The 18,916-nt window shown below is 44.4% G+C and overlaps 1 protein-coding gene across 3 annotated transcripts in view; it reads left to right on the top strand.

Moving 5' to 3' along the window:
- Window positions 1-18,916, top strand: part of magi3a (membrane associated guanylate kinase, WW and PDZ domain containing 3a) — a 104,999-nt gene that overhangs the window by 56,631 nt on the left and 29,452 nt on the right. For all 3 annotated transcript variants that reach the window (XR_004614352.1, XM_034589890.1, XM_034589891.1), the window contains exons 2-3: window positions 6,732-6,848; window positions 11,095-11,214. Coding sequence is in view for 2 of the 3 variants with exons in the window: in XM_034589890.1 (XP_034445781.1) it covers window positions 6,732-6,848; window positions 11,095-11,214 (237 nt within the window). In the remaining variant the exon portion in view is untranslated. The remainder of the gene's footprint in view (window positions 1-6,731; window positions 6,849-11,094; window positions 11,215-18,916) is intronic.

Here is an 18,916-nt window from a genome sequence, read left to right as displayed (position 1 = left end):
AAGGAGCTTCTGAACAGAGGATGAGGAAAGTGATGTGTTTGAAATGATTTATTTTAAAAGAATAAACGCTAGATACTTGATATTAACACAGTGACTGGGGAGAACATGGTACATTGAACGAATGTGATCCCCCCCCCCCCCCTGTGTTGGTAATCATTTATTCTACCCACCTACACGTTGGCTGGTTACTTGTATACACACATACTCCCATGTATCAACAGAATGGGTGAGTGCTGTTAAATAAGCCAAGAACACACCGAGCCAGATTCATCTCAAACATGTAACTAATGGATATTTAGTGCAGTCGGCCAACAATAGCAGGCAAACCATCCGCAGCCAAGGATATATACCTCTGATCGCTGAGTGCAGTGGGGCACCAGCTCTGTCTATGGCAAAATGCACTGATGATTATCACGACGACGGTAATAAGCTCGCAACATTAAGCCAGGACGCAATGCAGAGCAAGACCATTCCTCTCAATTGTCCGCTTAAAGAGTTGATGGTGCTGTTGAGCCAGGGGTGCAGGGATAAGGCCACAGTTCTGGTGGCCCAGCGAGCTCAAAATAGCAACATCAAGAGTCACTTCTCCTCTAGAACGTCATCCCTCGCTGTGTTATATATAGGAACTTGATCCTCATGGCTTATGATATTTGCAAATGTAAAAAAATCTTTATTGAAAATTGCTGTAGAGAAAAGGTTTTTCTGTGAATTACAATAGCAAGGATGCAGTTGGAGAGAGGGAGTTTATTGGCTGAGAAGGTGTTCAGACTGGTCATTAGCTACTTTATTGCTGAAACACCCAGCCTGTGCAGACTGACCTTATATTGACATACGGTCTCACTAATTGGATTTCAAGAGCGATGCATCTAACCTGGAAGGTGATCGGTCCCATTGATTTCCTTCATGTTACATTTTTCATCCTAAAGCTCACCTCCATCCTTAATTAATCTCTGGGGCTCTGCAGCCACTAATTGACTTCACACTGACTCCTTTTTGCCGACCAATTACAGCCCTTAGCTTTAACAGTGGCCGTAATAGCAACAGAGCTTGTCTTAGATGGGAAAACACTCTGCGCCTTTCCCGTTTCAAGGACACGTGTTTAAGGTGCAGGCGACCTTAAACACGTGTGGGGGGTGCAGGCGACTTCGGACCACCTGCACTTTCGGTGAACACCAGCAGGGGTTTGTGGGATGAGACCACTGGCGGCGGGACCGTTGCTTCTCTGTAGAAAATACAAGTCATGACAGAATTGTTGAGCTCATTTGCCTCTACCATTTACAGAGTGTCCCTGCGATGCCAATAAACTGTTCCCTCTGTCTACCTGTCACACAGAAGGAGGCCCTGCATTATGTACCAAGTTGTCAAATGAGTCTAACGAGGTGGTAATCAGCAGATGTCGGGGGCTTTCTCGCTGTTTTTTTGGAGACAATTTCCTCATTAGACGCCGACTGACACCCCTGCTGGTAACACCTCTGCATTGCTTCCGCTCACATTTAGGAAAAAGCAGGGTACCTTTTTGAAAGCCTGGTGTTATTTAACTGCCTGTTTACTGTCTGCCGCAGTAAATATCTGTGCTGCGATTGTTTTGGCCCCGGTGAAGTGAGGACATGCCGCTGTGCCAAGAAATGAGCTGAGCTGCAAGGATTTAGGGAAGGACGGGTGATTTTGCTTTCTGCAGAAGGTTCTTGTGCCCAATTCGTGAGGCACTAAGATTGATGGTTTCCCCTCAGCTTGGAGTGTGCAGGCTTATTTGCCAAAAAGTTGCTGCATTAGCCATTGACGGATTGTCAGGAAGTTGGAGCTCATGAGCACGAATAGGGACATGTTTTTATGGATGGTGTTGTTGGTGTGTTGGTCCACTTCTAGATGGGATTCCTATAAAACATCTAAATATTTATGCTTCCCAGAGGATGAAGCCTATTGGCTGTGGAGTTTCCTAGAGTTTCTTCTCCAACTCCAGTTTCTCATTTGTCTGTGTGACATTTAGCATTTAGCTCGAAGCATCAAGTTTGTTACCTCTGCAAAGCAAATTGTGTTTTCTTCCCTGTCTGTTGGTTCGTTGGTTTGATTGAAAGACGGATTACGCAAACAACAATTACCAATCACCATGAAACTTAGTGGAAGGACGTGGTGTGGTTTAACATTGTGAGATGAGACATTTAGTGGCATTTTCACTGATTTCCCAGGGAACTATTAATGGGTCTTGGTTGAAAAAACAATCAGGCACATTTAGGGAACTTATATCTGTGAGTGTGTGTGAATTTAATGCGGCATGATTGACTTTAAGGGGACCATTGGGCCTTGTTGGAGATATGCGCTCTACAGAGAAAATGCTGCTCTGTGCTAATAAACCTGTTTTAATAGGACTGAAGGTCTTATCCGCTCTTTTGTCTGATAAACAACTTGTTTCTCAGTGAAAGAGTTTTTGCAAAGCACCTGAGTAGTTTTGACACGAGCAGCTGAAACTAACAGATGGTGAAGTGAGCTGAGAGAAGCTGTTTCCCATCGGAGACACCAAAACGTAAGTGTCCTGGGAACAGTGGAGGGATGACGGGCAGCAGCATGTGCTTTGTTTTCATTTGTGTGCATGTGTGGGATAGAAATACAGAAATAAAGTTCTGGTTGCGTTAGTACATCCCATACTGCATGTTTCTATTCTATTCTGCAGATCTTTCATTATTGAGTAAAGTAAATCCTCTCCTCCTCCGTATGTGTAGACGCTGAATACTAAAAGCAGCTTTAGACGGCACCAGAGCGAGGGTTTGTTTTTTTATTTGCCTTTATCTTCACTGATCTAAGAAGCAGAAGGCGAGGGGGCTGCCGCGGAGTCAGCGACAAGTAGCTGCACACATCACTTGAAAGCAGAGGTGGGAGAAAACAGAGGGTTAAGTGGATAGCGGTGGAGAAAAGAAGAAGAAGAGGGCGGGGTGGGGGGGCGCAGGGATGGCAGATAGCTGCTCAGCCGGTGATGTCTAACATAGGTGTGCGCCTGTGGGTATCTGCCACGGCTGATGAACCTCCGCAGAGGCAAACAGTCAGAGGCACAGTCAGAGATGGAGCAATAGAATAATGACGAAAGGCCAGGAGGAGAGAGGTGGAGTGAGTTTCCACCTGTGTTCCCATGCATCATCATTACACCCCCCCCCCCCCCCCCCCCCCCCACCCCTTTCTCCACTCTTCCCTCGCTCTATCCCTCTGTTTTTAATTATTCTCCATCCCCGAGCGCAGGCCCTCCCCCCTTCTTTTTTTCTCCCCCCCCCTTGTGTGAGAGAGCGTCTAATAGTTAGATGACAAGGCACAAAGGCTTCCATTGTGCCCCGCATGCCTCGTACTATACCAGCCTGGCAGGGGCATTGATGCGCCGCCTTGTAACCTAGTGGGAAGCCGAGAGTCGCTGCTCCCCTCCCGCTCTCCCTTTTCTCTCCGTCTCTGGAGATATGATGCAGCACGCTAACACAACCTGACAGCCGGGCCACAAAGACGACCCTGTTGGAAGCACTTGAGTGGGAGTTTGCTTTGGGCAGGGGAGGTGATTTGCATGTGTTTGTGTTTGTGTGTGTGTGTGTGTGTGTGTGTGTGTGTGTGTGTGTGTGTGTGTGTGTGTGTGTGTGTGTGTGTGTGTGTGTGTGTGTGTGTGTGTGTGTGTGTGTGTGTGTGTGTGTGTGTGTGTGTGAGTGAGTGAGTGAGTGAGTGAGTGAGTGAGTGAGTGAGTGAGTGAGTGAGTGAGTGAGTGAGTGAGTGAGTGAGTGAGTGAGTGAGTGAGTGAGTGAGTGAGTGAGTGAGTGAGTGTGTATGACGAGAGAGAGAGAGAGAAATATTTTGGTGACCCAGTGAAGTGTCCTTTTCCCTGCAACCTGTAACGATTATTTCCCCTTCATTGTCTTTCATTGAAACCAGCACATCCTTCAGGGCAGTAAATCGATACTTTAAGAAATGTACCGGTGCCTAAATGGTGCCAGAACCGAGGCTGTTTGGGTTTTTCTTGATGAATATTAATCTATTTACTTCAACCTTATTATTCCAACTTCCGATGCTGTACGTATGTGTGGTGATGTTTCTGTAGCCTGTAAAAAGAGCAGCTGTTTCATTACCGGCGCTGTGGTCCGGGTGGTACCGGCTGTGAAGGATTTACAGAATCACTCCCACCCCCTCTAACATGGGAACCATCCTGACATGGTTGGAGCGAATGGCGATGTGCTGTAAATTTGCCTGTGTGTGTTTTTTCCTGTGTCTCACAGCTTCTGGGAACGAGGACCGCAGGCTCGTGGCTTTTTTTCGAAAGTTCCGACCCGTAGCCAGACCCGGCTTTTGTTTCCTTTTGACATAAATTCCTCGCATTCATTGTGCCAGTAAAAAAAAGTTACATAATGTAGAGACGTGCTTCTCTTGGCCGGGGCCCTCGCTTGTACCTCTGCCCGTGCTGCAGTTACTGTTTCAGCTTGAGCAAAGCAGCAGGCTGCATGCAGAGTGGGGGAGAAGCCTGGAATTAGCTTGTGTGTGTGTGTGTGCATGAAGAGCAAAAACCCAAAGTACTCAATAACGATAAAACACTCCAATCACCTTTAATGAAAAATATTTTCAGCAGCACTTTTGGCAGATGTTAAAGGGAAGGGGGGGAGGGGGAATCAACTCCCTTAAACAGCCATCATGATGCTGCTGATACAGTCCCAGCGGTAGTCAACAAATTCCCTCAGGGGCTGAAAGAGAGAACGTCATTTCATTTACAACATTTTTGAATTAGGTCGTCAACGGCTTTTTCATTCCCCGGCAGCCGAAATGGAAATGAGCTTGGTAAAGAAATATTGTTGGAGTGTCGGTGTAGAAGTCTCGTTGAGGGTGGGATGCGTAGGATGCTCGGCTCTTTAAAACTTTCATCACGTTCACTGTGGGAATATTTATCTTTGTTGCTGTATGATTACTTTTTTTATTCAGATTCTGCCAATTTTTTTACTAAGTCTGTATCCTGTCAATCATTTAAACAACGAGAGAGAGAGAGAGAGAGAGAGAGAGAGAGAGAGAGAGAGAGAGAGAGAGAGAGAGAGAGAGAGAGAGAGAGAGAGAGAGAGAGAGAGAGGTCTATAATGATGAAGTTGAATGATTGAGGTGTCGAACATAAAGTTTCCTTAAACTTCGACGTGTCTCAAACCGACTGATGTTGCTGAAAGGAGAAATTCTGCTCATATTCAGGTTGACAATTTTGATTTGTTGAATTACTTGTAAAGGATCAGAAAACACATCACTCTCCTCAAAGGGTCCATTGCTGCAGCTCCTCTTTTCAGCCTGTGTCTGAAACACTTGGTTTTAGCTGCCGTCTCTTTAAGGCCCCCCCCCCCACACCTGATAAAGCCCCAGTAATGTAACAACAACAAGTGACAACAACAAAAAGAAGTGCAGCACATAGTAGCGTTGCATGAATGTTTGCATGAGAGGGTGAATGCAACTTGGAGGTTAAAGTGCTCGGAGTGGTCGATAAGACTGGAGAGGTATTTTAGAAGCCGGTCCGGGAGCTTCAGTGATTTCTGAGCGGGAGTGAAGCTCCTTTCACTTTGGACTTTTTAACCTTGCAGAACTTCTACGCACACGAAACAATCCTGTGACACACTGGAGAAAAGGGAAAAACTGAAAAAGCATCACGTGTCTCCATTGACGCAGATCTCAACTGGAGTTTGACGTTACTCACAGACTGGCTTCTGCTGTAAAATTTGATTTGTCAATATTATTTTGATCTGGAGAAGATCTACGGGATTGTGACACTTGCGTCAGAGACTCTGAACGCCGATTCGAGCTGTGACATGAGAGAACGTTTGACTGGATTTTGATGAGGCATGTTGTTGTTGTTGTTGTTGTCGTAGCAGCAGCAGCTCTGATAACTGGCTTGTTTTTCATGTCGACTGCAGCTTTGAGGAGAGAGCTCTGGCTATTGATGCCCGCGGTGTAACTGACATCGCATTCAAATCTCATCCGAGGAACGGGGCTCCCTCTCCACTCACAGCTGGAGTCTTCGCAGAGGAAGAGTCCAAACACCAGGGAACTCTCTCTGTTCCTTCCTTCTCTCTTTATCTCTCTCCTTCCTCTGTCTGATATTCTGTCGCTCCAAGGAGAATGGTATATTTCCCTCCTCTTTGAGATGACTCTGCAGCCTGTGCACTTCCTCAGACTTTGCTTGTGCTGCTGTTCTTCTCGAGATGCGGCACTCCCTAAGTGTTGTGTTCCTCTTTGTCATGGAATTAACACAACTATAGTGCAGCGCTTGTTGTAAACCTGCCTGTTTGTTTGGGCTGTTGTTGATGCTGGTTGCAGCTTTTCTGGTTGCAAAAGTCTTAAACTTTTAAAAGTGACCTGCAGTTTATTCAAAGTTTATCAAATTTGAACATATCACGTGTCCAAATCGCATTAAATTCAACGCTGCACTTTCGTTTTCAAGCCACAATCAGACACAGACAAACAGAGATTTCATTACATAGAAGCCCAATTTATGTTTGATGTATGCCAGCTTCAAAACGCCATCTCTGCCACCTCAGAAGTAATGACTTTCCAAACAAGGACCATGTTAATGTGTTGTTGTTGGTCGGACGAGTGTGTGGCGAAGGCTTTTGTTAATTTAAAATGTCTTTCTAATTATCTCAGAATCAAATGTTCAGCGGCTGTTTTGCAAACGAGCACCATGAAGATTTCCTTCGATGAGATTTAACTGTCGCCCTGACCCAGATTTCTCTTTTTCTCTCTTGCAGGTAAAGTGTTGAATACTGATTTGCGTCACTACCTCAGTCTGCAGTTTCAGAAGGGCTCCCTGGACCACAAGCTCCAGCAGGTGATCAGGGACAACCTGTACCTGCGCACCATCCCCTGTGAGTAGCCTCCACGGCCTCCCCTCTCTCTCTCTGGGCTCCACTCGCTGTCCTCTGACCCCCAGAGCCTCACCTCTTCTTACCCGAAGAACAACTTGCACCGTCCTACATTTTACTCGCCTTCGTTTCCCTTTTAACTTACTTTCCATTCAATTCCCTTCTCCTGCTCCTCTGTTCACCAGATAATATGAATTCATGATTCATGTCGGCAGCGAAACTTTGCTCTTCACTTCATAATCTCGGCATAATTAGAAAAAGCAGCCGGTCTTAGTCTTAATGTCGCAGGAAAAACCTGAGTAGACTTTGATATGGAAAGCTAGCTTTATCTGCCATGAGTAAAATATGCTTCACGACTACAGGGCTTGTAGAAGCTGTGTTGAAATCCAGTGGAATTACACAGTTTCTCAGTTTTTATTTAACTTAGACTGAAAATATAAAGTATTGAATTCAGAGGGACATTTAATCTCCAGTCCCTGATGAGAGTCAGACCTTGGTTATCCTAGTTATATACATATATATTATAGGAGTGACACAGTGATGGTAAATCTTTTCATTCTCGTTCCACTTTCCACACCCGTGTTTTTCTCTTTATGAGCCTCCTGCACTGTCTCTTTTAAAGCAGAAGAATAAATAACCGGGGCCGAACAATTTTGTTTTTATACCCGACTGATTTTAAAACAGACACCAAGGCCAACAGGCGGAACTGAAAGAGCAGCTGCAATTCTCTCGGCTGCACCGCTGAGCCGAGGAAGGTTTTTCTTTTTTCTACCTTCGCCCCAGACATATTGTTTATTGTCTGTGAAACTCTCACTTTCCATTTGAGAAGCTCTTACTTCTCACATTTTGCATTGACGGTCAGTCATTTTAATGAAATACTTTGGAGTTTCATTTAATTCTGGCATTGAGATATATTTGATTGATGATTTTTATTATTGTCTCATGCATATTATGTGGCCAGCCCTGAAACATCATTATTTACAAAAAGAAAAAGAACTGAAAAAAGCCAAATGTAAGCAGAAACCAGATTAGCAGCATTAATAACCAAACTAATCAAAAAAATAACATCCTGATGTTTTTTACAAGATTTCAAAACAAAGGTAGCAGACTTCTTTAAAGCATTAAAATTAAAAGACATAAATACATTTCATTCTGTCATTGTCGGTGCATTTATTGACTTTTGAAAAGACATTTCACCTGATGTATGTTTTTAATAAGGACGATACAGAAAGAATGTGATTCCTAAAGATTTACAGTGACATGGGTCTCGATATGGATCTGTGGGGCTGATGGTGATACTGATATTAGGGAGTAAAAAGTTAAATATTGATATAGCGACTGATGTTTAAAACAGTTTAACCATAAACTTTATTATAAATATCTATAAATGAAAAGGAAAACAGAAATGCAACCAAATATATAGTAAATAGTAAATTATAAACATAATTTCACCTTTTTCTTCATTGTTTATTCTGTAAAATAAAAGTTTAAATGTTGGTGCATATCTGCTGATACCAGTATGTCCGTTAAAGGCTCACATCAGCTGATTTCTTTTCAATTTGTCGGGCTCTCGTTAAAACCAGTAACATATCAGTGTCATTGTTTTGCACAGTTTCCTCCCATCATCTCAAAAACAGTTGTTAAAGCATTACATATTATGGTCTATTTTGTAACATATAAGTCCCTTTCAGCCATTCCCCATGCAAGATTCAAAAACTTGCCCCCTGCACATCCCATGCGAGTCGCGGCCGTCTGGCCTCAGCAGCTCAGCATATGTGCCCTGTCCACTCCAGTGTGCCAGTGGCTTATCACAGCAGGCTGAGCCACAGTGACCCTGCGAGGAGCCTGAATGGCGACTGCAACACGATGCCTGCCGCTCATTACAGCGGCCCGAGTGGCATCTAAGAGTGAGAGAAGCATGACTTCAGTCCTGGCTTCATTAAGCGTCACTCTCGCCTCCAACAAAAGACGACGCCAGGGGTCCAGGGCAACACAAAATCCTCAAAGCTTGGTCACATCCCGACCCAGGCTGCGTCTCTCCTTCCCTGGGCATTAGTATCCGTCACGGCGTTGCAATCAGCTCCACGGGTCTCATTACAGGGTAAATAACAAAGAAGATAATTGTGGAAATGTAAAAAAAAACTGCTGCAGGTTTTAAATCATAAGCACTAAAAGTAAATTGTTAAAAAAAATGCCTCTAGCATGAGATAAAGACTTGCCTCATGGATTTCATATAAATATCTAATTTATCCACAGTGGCCTTTAAATCTCATAAATAAAGGCCAGTGAGGCTCAAGAAACTAATGGAGGAGTTACAAGGTCCAAGACGGCAAGTGCCAGTGATTCGATTCTGAGTTTCTCAAGGTCGCAAACATCACGCTTCTTATTGTACATTGTGACATAATCAGTCCATGTTGCAGAGGATATATATGTAGAATATAGATATATACGGCAACAAGCGTTTCAGCTTTTAATTGACGTACACACACATTCGCACAACTATGAATGCACACAACAGCGTAGGCCCCGTGCGTAGGCTACATGCGTAGGCCCCGTGCGTAGGCTACATGCGTACCTACGACAGGGCTTCAGCGCACGACCATGAGCTTTTTGTCTTTCACAACTCTCTCACCTCTCTAGAGTTATTTTACTGCAACGATTGTGACATCAGATGATAAACATTCACTGTGGAGAGAAATAAAACTGTGAAGGTGGGAAAACTGACGCGACTCGTCCGAGAGCCGTCAGGTAAAGTAGCTGAACAAACAACACAAAGCTAAATAACCACATTTCCCTAATCCTTCTTCCAAAAACAAGCTCGTCTTTCCTTCCTTTGTGGCCAAAGCGTGGTCTCCTCTGACTGCTCCGTTCGACACAATAAAAGATGGTGTCTGCTACAGACTGAGCTGTTTCAGATGTGACGGCTCATACTGACGTCAGGATGGCTGTTGACACAGAGAGAAACTAGGAAAGGGGGTGTGGGTATTGGTTCCTATTAAATTCCCCCCCGTGCCTGCAGTGCAGCCGGAGAACATTTCAGCCGAGGTTCTGTAAAAGCTCTGATTACATGTAAGGTGACGGTTAGTAGAGGCTGCATGTTTTTTAAGGTCTCACAGAGAACATCAACAATGCAAAACATGACACTGTCTTAAAGCAGTTGCGGCAGTTATGGCAGATTATTATTTAATGGCCGGGAGTAGAAATTGCGGTGCAGCTCCTCGCTCCTGGAACAGCAGCGTGTTTTTAAAAGGGAGGAAAAGAGAAGAAGTTAATATTTTAGGAGAAAATAAAAAGTTAAAACCCTTATAGCTTATAGTACAACAGCCGCTCTGAGAATCCTCTCGGACGCAGAGAACGACTGACCTTGACCGAAGATGCCGGCGTGAAGGAGACAATACGCTGTAAAACATGTTGGTGATTTTTACTCCAGTGACCTTGGAGAGTTATGGCTGATTTTTATGATCCCTCTCAATCCTTGATACAAGTGGTACAGCTGTAATCTGCAATGTTATCAGAAAGAACTCAAACCCAAAAGTTAATTATGTGAATCACAAATTCATTGTTTGGTTTATTGGCTGTTGTGGATTTCCCAGAAAACATCTGGTCATTATTTCTAGTTGAGCAACATTAGAGTCACAAGCCACCGTTAAATTAAACTGCATTATGTTGCCGTGGAAACGAAACTGCGTGAGATTCAATGGAAAAAAAATAAACTCACACAGTGAATAGATGCAGGTATAAAAATAGTGCAGTTATTCAATAAATGTGCAGACGGTCAACAGGTAGTCCATTCAACACAGCTCCTGAAAGCCATGTTCTCTAATCCCCTTCACTTTATTATTTATTATTTAATATTTACATTAATATAGTTTTGAATTGCCTCCTTGGGGATAAAGGTTGTGCGCTTGTACACAGAATTAAAAGTAAATGTGTGCGATTAAAGTTCTGTTCATTGTCATCATCATCAGTTACACTTCCCCTGTGCTCTGACAGCTGTGCTGCCGTGCGGAGGATATTCTCCCTCTGTTTCATATTTGAATAATGAATTTGCAGCTTTGTGGCCCCGGCTCTGTTGCCTATTCATGATGCAGATAGAGATTCTCCCCTGTGTGCTGTGTTTGGACTGGAATCACATCCCTGTGGGCATGTCGGAGACAGTGTCACTTTCAGCTCCTCCGTCAGTGAATGGCTCATTCCACTCGTTTGGTTTGTTCCGTCCCTCCGACTTAAACTGTGTCGTTATCGGCAGGTACCACTCGGCAGCCCAGAGAGGGGGAGGTTCCTGGTGTGGACTACAATTTCATCAGTGTGGGGGAGTTCCGCGAGCTGGAGGAGAGTGGACTGCTGCTGGAGAGCGGCACCTACGATGGTAAGTCTCAAAACTTTATGTGTAAGGAAAGTGCACAGACCAGTTATATGAAGGTGGGAAAACAAATGTTAAAAAATGAATTGGAGACGGTATTAATTACCCAATTGGCTCCAGCCCCCCTGCAATGTTGATGGATGGATGGATTGATTGATTGATTGATTGATTGATTGCCCTCTAAAAACATGTTCAATATATTTTATAACTCCCTGGAATAACTTTCACTATATTATACTTGGGGCTGGATATTAAAGAGGGATTCTTGTATTTTTCACGCTGGGCCCATGTTAATAGATGTGGGCGTATAAATGACTAATGACTTAATGACACTGTTAACATCGGTCCAGTAGATCGTCTCTGCAGTGATATCTAATGGGGCAACTGTGACAGTCCAATAAATGTCCACTAATAGTGCTTTTTTTTCAATAAAGAAAGTTTTTATTCTAGGTCTTTACTAAGACTGTACCTGTTTCAAAGTAAAAGCACTCCTCCATACCTGTCAACTCAATCCGTTCATCTTTTTAAGGCTTTTATTGTGAAATATTTGCAGGACCGGAAGATGCACAGCTTCATACCCTAGAGTCCTGACATTAAGTTGAGGATATAGACCTACTTTTATTCAAGGTAATACTGTGGTCATACCAGAAACCTTATAGCATCATCAGACATGCAGCAGATCAGTGATGCACCCAGTGTGACCCCGGGCGTTAGAGATTAACTAGACAAAAATAAAGGTTGAATTAATTTCCTAAGAACGAGGAGTGACCATGAATAACTGAATATTATGTTACAGCGACATTTCATCATCTCAGACCTGCAGCTCAGGTTGAACCCCCCCGATGCCATTAGGTCTCTTGTGATTCTGCGGAGCCGTGTGTCGCGTAGGTCGCCAGGGGAAGTCAACACATCGCCCGTGTCATCAAACTGACACCGTAAATGTGACAGGACTGGAGATAATGTGTCCTCGGGGGGGGGTTCTCGTGCCCGAAAGAACTTCGCCCTGGTTCTTTTACGTGCAGCATCAGACACGTAAGAGCTCTCCCTCGCCTGCCCTCTGTCCCACATCCTGCGCTGAGAGACCGGCCCTCCAACCCCGAGCCTGGGAACCGGTCGGCTGGATGAATAATGGATCTGCGCTGCCCTCAGCTGCTTAATGCAACTCAGGCCAGTGTGTATTGGAGGCACAGTTTCATAAACCCCCAGAGAGTTAATCATGAATGACTTTTGAACCACTCAGAGTTTTGAGCCCTTGAGTCTCCGCAGATAAATAAAAAATCTCACACACAGACACACGTGTACAGACAGATGCTCGGATGCAGGAAAAGAGCGGCAGCCTATTTAATTAAGGATTACATCATCTAAAAAAATCTACGACACATGGTTGTGGTGCAAAAAATACATTTTTGAGGAAATACTGAGTTAGAGCTTTATATCACATAGACTCTTTATTTTATTGCGTTATGGGTTCGATGTCCCCCATTGTTTTAATTGTGTTTTCATTGTTTCCCTCGTGTGGGACGAGCGCTGAACTAAACTGAACTTTAAGAATCAAGAGCTCAGGGAAAACCCAGTTCCTTCCTGCAGCTCGTCATCATGTATCTCACTCCACCACGACATGCCTTCAGCTTCTTCAGCGCACATTAGATTCCTCCGTCTGAACGAGTCCTTACTCCACCGTACATTTATCTGGTTGAACGGAAACATCGACCTGGGCAGCCATTTTCACCGCTGTGGCTAATCCTCGGCTCGACGCGATTCCCTCTCCCGGCGCTCTGCTGGAGCCAATAACTGAGCCCATGAGCGTTTCCAGCGAGCGGTTGTCATATCGCTCACCAATAAAAGGGACGTCATGTCAGAAGAGCAGAGAAAATCCTCTGCGTTTTTTTGTAAATCGCATCTCGAAATACGACAGTAACATTTTTAGCTCACGACCGTCCGAAGAAGGTCTGAGCAGCAAAGTTTGGCTCAACCATCGCCGGATTGGTCGAGGACGTTTAACCAGGACAAAAACAAAAAGATTGCTTCAGCAGGTTTTGTTTTGCAGAGAAATGAAAGTGTCGGGGTGTGAGTAATACTTGTTGCCCCGGCTGTGTTGAAACTCTCAAAAATGTGATTTGTTTTGTCCGAGCGTGTGTGACTGTGTGTGTGTGTGTGACTGTGTGTGTGTTTGTGTGTGTGACTGTGTGTGTGTGTGTGTGCATGTATGTGAATTAGGGCATATCCAATTTTCTACCCCTCACTGTGGAGGAACCAGCGGAGGAAACAGTCACATGAATCATTCATGACGGAGACAGGGGGCAGAAATGGGCGAGAGCGAATTTCAAGAAAAGCAGGTGTTGGAAATCCCAGTGAGCAGCAGAAGAACAGCCGGACTCAGGAGTCGATGCCGTATTGTGTTAACTGGGATGTTTTACTGCCGAACCCAATTTGTGCTGATCATTTCTTTTCTATCTTCTCCTTATGTCAGACAATTTCATTATACTCTACGGCATGTTGTCTTTTCTAGTTATTTGTGGAACTGCATCGGCTCCATTTGATGGATGCACAAGTTAGTTTTCCTTCTTCAGATCTAATTTCTTTCACCAATCAATCAATTATTTGTAGAGCACCGATCAGACACACTAGTGTTATTCAAATTGGCCGATGGGCCGAGAATAGACGATAAATAAAAACGCTGACAATGAAAAACCAAAGATAACAATAAAAACTATTTTATAAAACTACAATAAATAGGAGAAATACAAGTCAATGAAATGGGCTGAAGGCTCCATCCACACTACAACGTTTTCATGTGAAAATGCGTCATCGCTTCTATACCGTCTGTTAGATTCTTATCAGTCCCGACTCGACTACCTGTGGTTGATGTGAAGTGTTTCTACGGCCCTGAAGAGCTCCACCTTGTTCAAGAAAAGAAATCCCTGCTCTTCCTTTTCACCATTGTTGTTCCTCGTTTGCAGTATTTTCTGTACCTAAGCAACCAACTGCAAGTAGACAATCTGCTTCCTGTTTACACCGGCACGCACATGCCCAGTGTACGTGGATGTGAGCTGCACTCACATAATAGATGCAGCCTGAGTCCGTTCTCTTTTATGTAACCTGTATCCTCGTATTCAGGGGATTTCTGTCACACAGACGTGTCGCTCACTATAAACAACAGTTCACTGTGTCGTTCTGTAATAGCTGTGAAGATACTGACCTAGCAAACCGCCTGTGTCTGTGTGTCTCGTGGTCAGTGGCGTCCTCTCAGTGGAACAGAGGTGGTCTGGATCCACAACGTGAGTCTATTTGGATATGTGGGTTAAAATACTCTCTGTAAAATGCAGCCTTGAGAATCCGGGAACGTTACACAGCGTGAACTCGTCTCTTTTCTCCCCGATGCATCGAGCATCAATAAACTGCTTCTGCTTAAGATGTGCGCGGGAGATTTTCCATCACAGGCGTGGGAAACATAACCTTGATTAAATGTTGATTAAAGGATGCAGAGGAAATAACACAGACATGCACACAAACAGTAAAGCACGGAAGGAAAAAGAAAATCTTTCATAGATGAGATAACGGTTCTTTCATTGCCTCTTAAGCTTTCTGTTTGTCGGGTGGTCGGACGAAGTTGATGAAATCCCTCTCGGATTTTACTGGGAAAGCGATAACCACGCGCTGTCCTCTTGTTTTACTGGACCACGATGCCTACAACCATTTTATAACCGCGTCCTTTTTGGCTTTGTGAAGTTCTGAGGCGGCGAAAGATAGAAACGGGGCGTCGGGCCAGAAATCCCAGAGGAGAGCGGGTGCAAAGGTGCATGTGTTTGCAGCAGCTGCCCTGTAGGAAGTGGCCAGAAAGAGGCGTCGGTGATTAAGAAGCACCTCAGCCTTTTTGGACTGCGCTGCTGATAACACATGAATTAGATTAGTGTTGTTTGCGCACAGGTCCAAGAAATAGAAGCTGAGACTTAACGTGGAAGAGCAATAAATGGAGTGATAACGTAGGAGGGATTAGGATGGATGACAGCAGCTCAATATATAAAATAAGGATGAGAGTAAAGATTGGAACGGTGTGTAATTTATAGTGGGTGTCACTGCACAGACTGAGGGAGATGAACATAAACTGGAAAGGAAGTTTATTTATGTGAGGGAGGTCATCCAGTGGATTGTGAAGCTGTGCAACACACACACACACACACACACACACACGCACACGTGCCGAGGGAGTAGAGGAATGAAGGGTTGACAAGGTTGGCTTGTGAAGTGTGGGCATCCATGCCAAGCAGCGCCCCGAGCTCTGTGCCGAGCTCTGTGCCGAGGCTGGAGCACAAGATGGGCTTCACCCGCCTGTGGCCCTGCGAGGCAGCGAGGAGGTCTGGGCAGACTGGGCACTGCCCAAGAGTGGAGGCCCGTCCTCAATGATTAATGAGGGTCTGCGACTGTCGGGGGGGGGGGGGCAAGTTCAGAGAGCCAGAGAGATAAACGCGGAGTGAGGACGGGGCCGGAGAGGGTGGAGATCGTGAGGGCTGAGCCAGAGCATAAACCCCTTGGAGAGATTTTCCCAAGCTTTTCACAACATAAGGGATGTCTCCAGTTTCCATTTGTGTTTGAAAACATGGCCACAAAAACCGTTGGCTTGCATTTCACATGGCTGAACGAGCGTGAACGCATGAATCTGGGCTCTCTGCTGTTTTCGTCGTAGCTCAGGAGGAGTTTATTATTTTTTTTAAACGATGCAGTGACGTGTGGAGAGGTTATGTCTCACTGCGGATGAAACTGGAGTCACAGTTGTACTCACATTTTATTCAGATTCTCACGATTTGGAGATGAGACACGATGACAGCTGCTGACTAAAACAGATGGCGTGACACACACACACACACACACACACACACACACACACACACACACACACACACATTCTTTCTCAGCCATAAACACAGCCTTCGTGGGGTCTCTGCGGGCACAGAAGCCTTTAACGAGAAACGAGTAAAAAAATAAAAGAAATGTTCCCAGTGACTTGGAGCTACTTCTTACTGGCAGCCATCACGACTGAGCATGTGTAAAAGGAGCGAGTGGCTGTGTAATTCACTGACACTGCCAAGCAAGCGTTGGCCCCGGCTGTTGAAACGAAAACGGTCTTCGCTTTGCACTGTCCACCCACCACTTTCACAAAGCTGCAAAAAGAAAAAGGAGCTTTAATGTAGTAACACTGTGCTGAAATCATCAGCCCAGCGTGTGCACTGTTCTTGATGCTTTCACCTTCAACACGACTGGTGCTTGTCGTTTTGCCACCGTGTGAAAAAGGAGTTAAGTTACATAAACGCGGATGACGACACCAAATGTTGAATTTTCCACCCGGGGAACATTTGTATCTTGACTTGAGAAGCGTTAAACTGTAATAGTAAATCGTCTGAGATGGAAAAAACAAAGCTCATGATTTAATGTGCTCAAGCTCTACGTTGTATTAGCTCATCCAGACCAGTGGTTTGGTCCAAGAAGTCAAAGTATGTTTGCTTAAAATGCTGAAAAAGCAGAAACGTGCTGCCTTTGTATGTCATTGTCACATCGATCATTCTGAAACGTCCCAAAGAAAAAGGAGGAGTCGGCATATGGACACGTAGGTGGCTTGGAAGACGTTGACATTTTGGTTTGGCCGTTTTGCAGAAAGAAAGCAAACAACATTTGAGGCTACGATATTATGAAATGTGTGAGGGAGGGAAAAAGGGAGAAACTACTTATGACCCTGCTTCAACCGTGCCTGACCACAACCGACCAAAATATCTGACATGTCAGAAATTCATTCATTCGGTTCCACCCCCGTGTACACAACAAATGACGAAGCTGAAATAAGTTGTGTGAGTCAGAAATAGCATCATAATCGGGCTGAAATCACACACGTGCCCAGCTCGACACGAATCTGGCCTCTTAAAAGGTCGAACAGCAAACCAACAGAGATGTATATTAAACAGTTTTCCAGTTTTTGTGTCTCATAAATGCTCAAGTAGTTGAAATGTTTGTGAGTGGGGGCGACCTGCGGCACATCATGGAATCCCTGGGTCAGAAGAATTGATCCATCGTTGGGAAACAGCTTGTGGGAAGATTTATTCCTTCGTAGATCTGACTGTGATATTTACTCTCATCTGATCTGCGGCTTGTTGTTTCGTTAAGAACAGCAGCAGCTCTGATTTGTGGATTCACACACCAACAGGTGTCTATGTTAGCCACACACACACACACACAGTCATGGGGAGCTGAAAGCATGGTGGCTCCCAGGCTTTTTTATTCTTCCTCCTTTCCTCTTCCCCCCCGATAATGAACAGCCCATTAATCCAAGGGTGGTAATTACGCTGGAAGTATGTGGTGGTCACTCTGACATCGTTAGGGTATCATTCAGTATTTGTCCTGGCCTCCCAAAACGAGAAGTCTTTGTCCTGATAATTAAACATTGGACTTGTTAATGAGGCAGAAACACCGAATCCATCAGGACCATGTGGAGCTCAGATCTGTGTTTTCTCTCCCTCTCTCTCTCAGACCATTAGTTGTTAGAGAAAGCGTAAAAGGAGCAGATTCCATCTTAACAACGAGAGAGACACTACAGTTGTTGTCAGGCAGCTACAGCTACATATCATCAGGAAGATTAATGGGTCAAACTCGCTTATAATTTCTGGTGATACAATTTTTTTGCCTTGTGAATGCATCGTCTTCGGGAACATCTCCAGAGAATCCTTTTAAATTAGGTACAAATGATCATTAAGACTCACGGATGAACTAATTCGAATTTGAAACACAAAGGTCAAAGGTCACTGTGACCTTCCAAAACATGTTTTTGGTCTTATGAACGTGATGTCTCTCAATTTTCTCAAAGATGAACTGATACGACCTGAATGGTCAAAGGTCACAGTGACCTGAAAATACATGTAGACTGAAACTGCAGTGGTTGGAAGAGGCATCAAGCACAGGGCAGGAGTTGTAGTTCAGTAAGTGGATGAGGTGTTTGGCTTAATGTCGCCAAACATTTGATCTCATTTGGGGAAAAATTGCACAGTTGGCTCCGTTTTGAAGTGAAAACAGAGACTAAAAAGTTGTGTAAAACATAGTTGTGACAGAGTGAACCCTGCATGGATACAGGGAAGAATAGATTCCACAGAATAGGGAAACATTCTGGATGCAGATGTGGTGCAGTCAGTTAAGAGGCCGGCTTGTTTAACAGCAAACCCCAAACCTCGTACTCCACCGTGACCTACTTGTTCTGTTCAGTTTGGATTTCTCTTTTTGCAAACATCATGTATCCAGTCAACAGAGGGGATGTAACTTCTAACACAGGCTCACGTTTGAGTAAGAGCTTATGGTTCTGTATAGTTTAACCTTGACTTAATAACCTGCCTTCTTTATCAGAATTAATTGAAAATGTTCGCAAAACAGTGATTAAACACTGAACTCGATAATAACCAGCAGAGTCGATCCACAGGAGCTAACACAAAGCAGAGTGTACTTACAGCAAACTGAATTCAAAATCACTTTATCTACTATTAAGGACTGCGTCAGCCAAGGTGTTGAATATCTCTCCAGGTTCTATGATGTAGGCAGAAAAAGACCAAATGAAATGTTTGATCATGTTTGACGCATCAGCCGATCCTGACTTTGACAGTTTCTGATAAAACGTGGCCTAATTACCACATTTCAAAATAAAAGACTGTAAATCCAGCGTCCGTGTGATCCGTCT

Source organism: Hippoglossus hippoglossus, chromosome 7 (assembly GCF_009819705.1).
Source record: "Hippoglossus hippoglossus isolate fHipHip1 chromosome 7, fHipHip1.pri, whole genome shotgun sequence".
NCBI classification, from domain to species: Eukaryota; Metazoa; Chordata; class Actinopteri; order Pleuronectiformes; family Pleuronectidae; genus Hippoglossus; species Hippoglossus hippoglossus.
The sequence above is the reverse complement of the archived record's forward strand: the minus strand, read 5'-3'. Positions and strand labels throughout refer to the sequence as shown.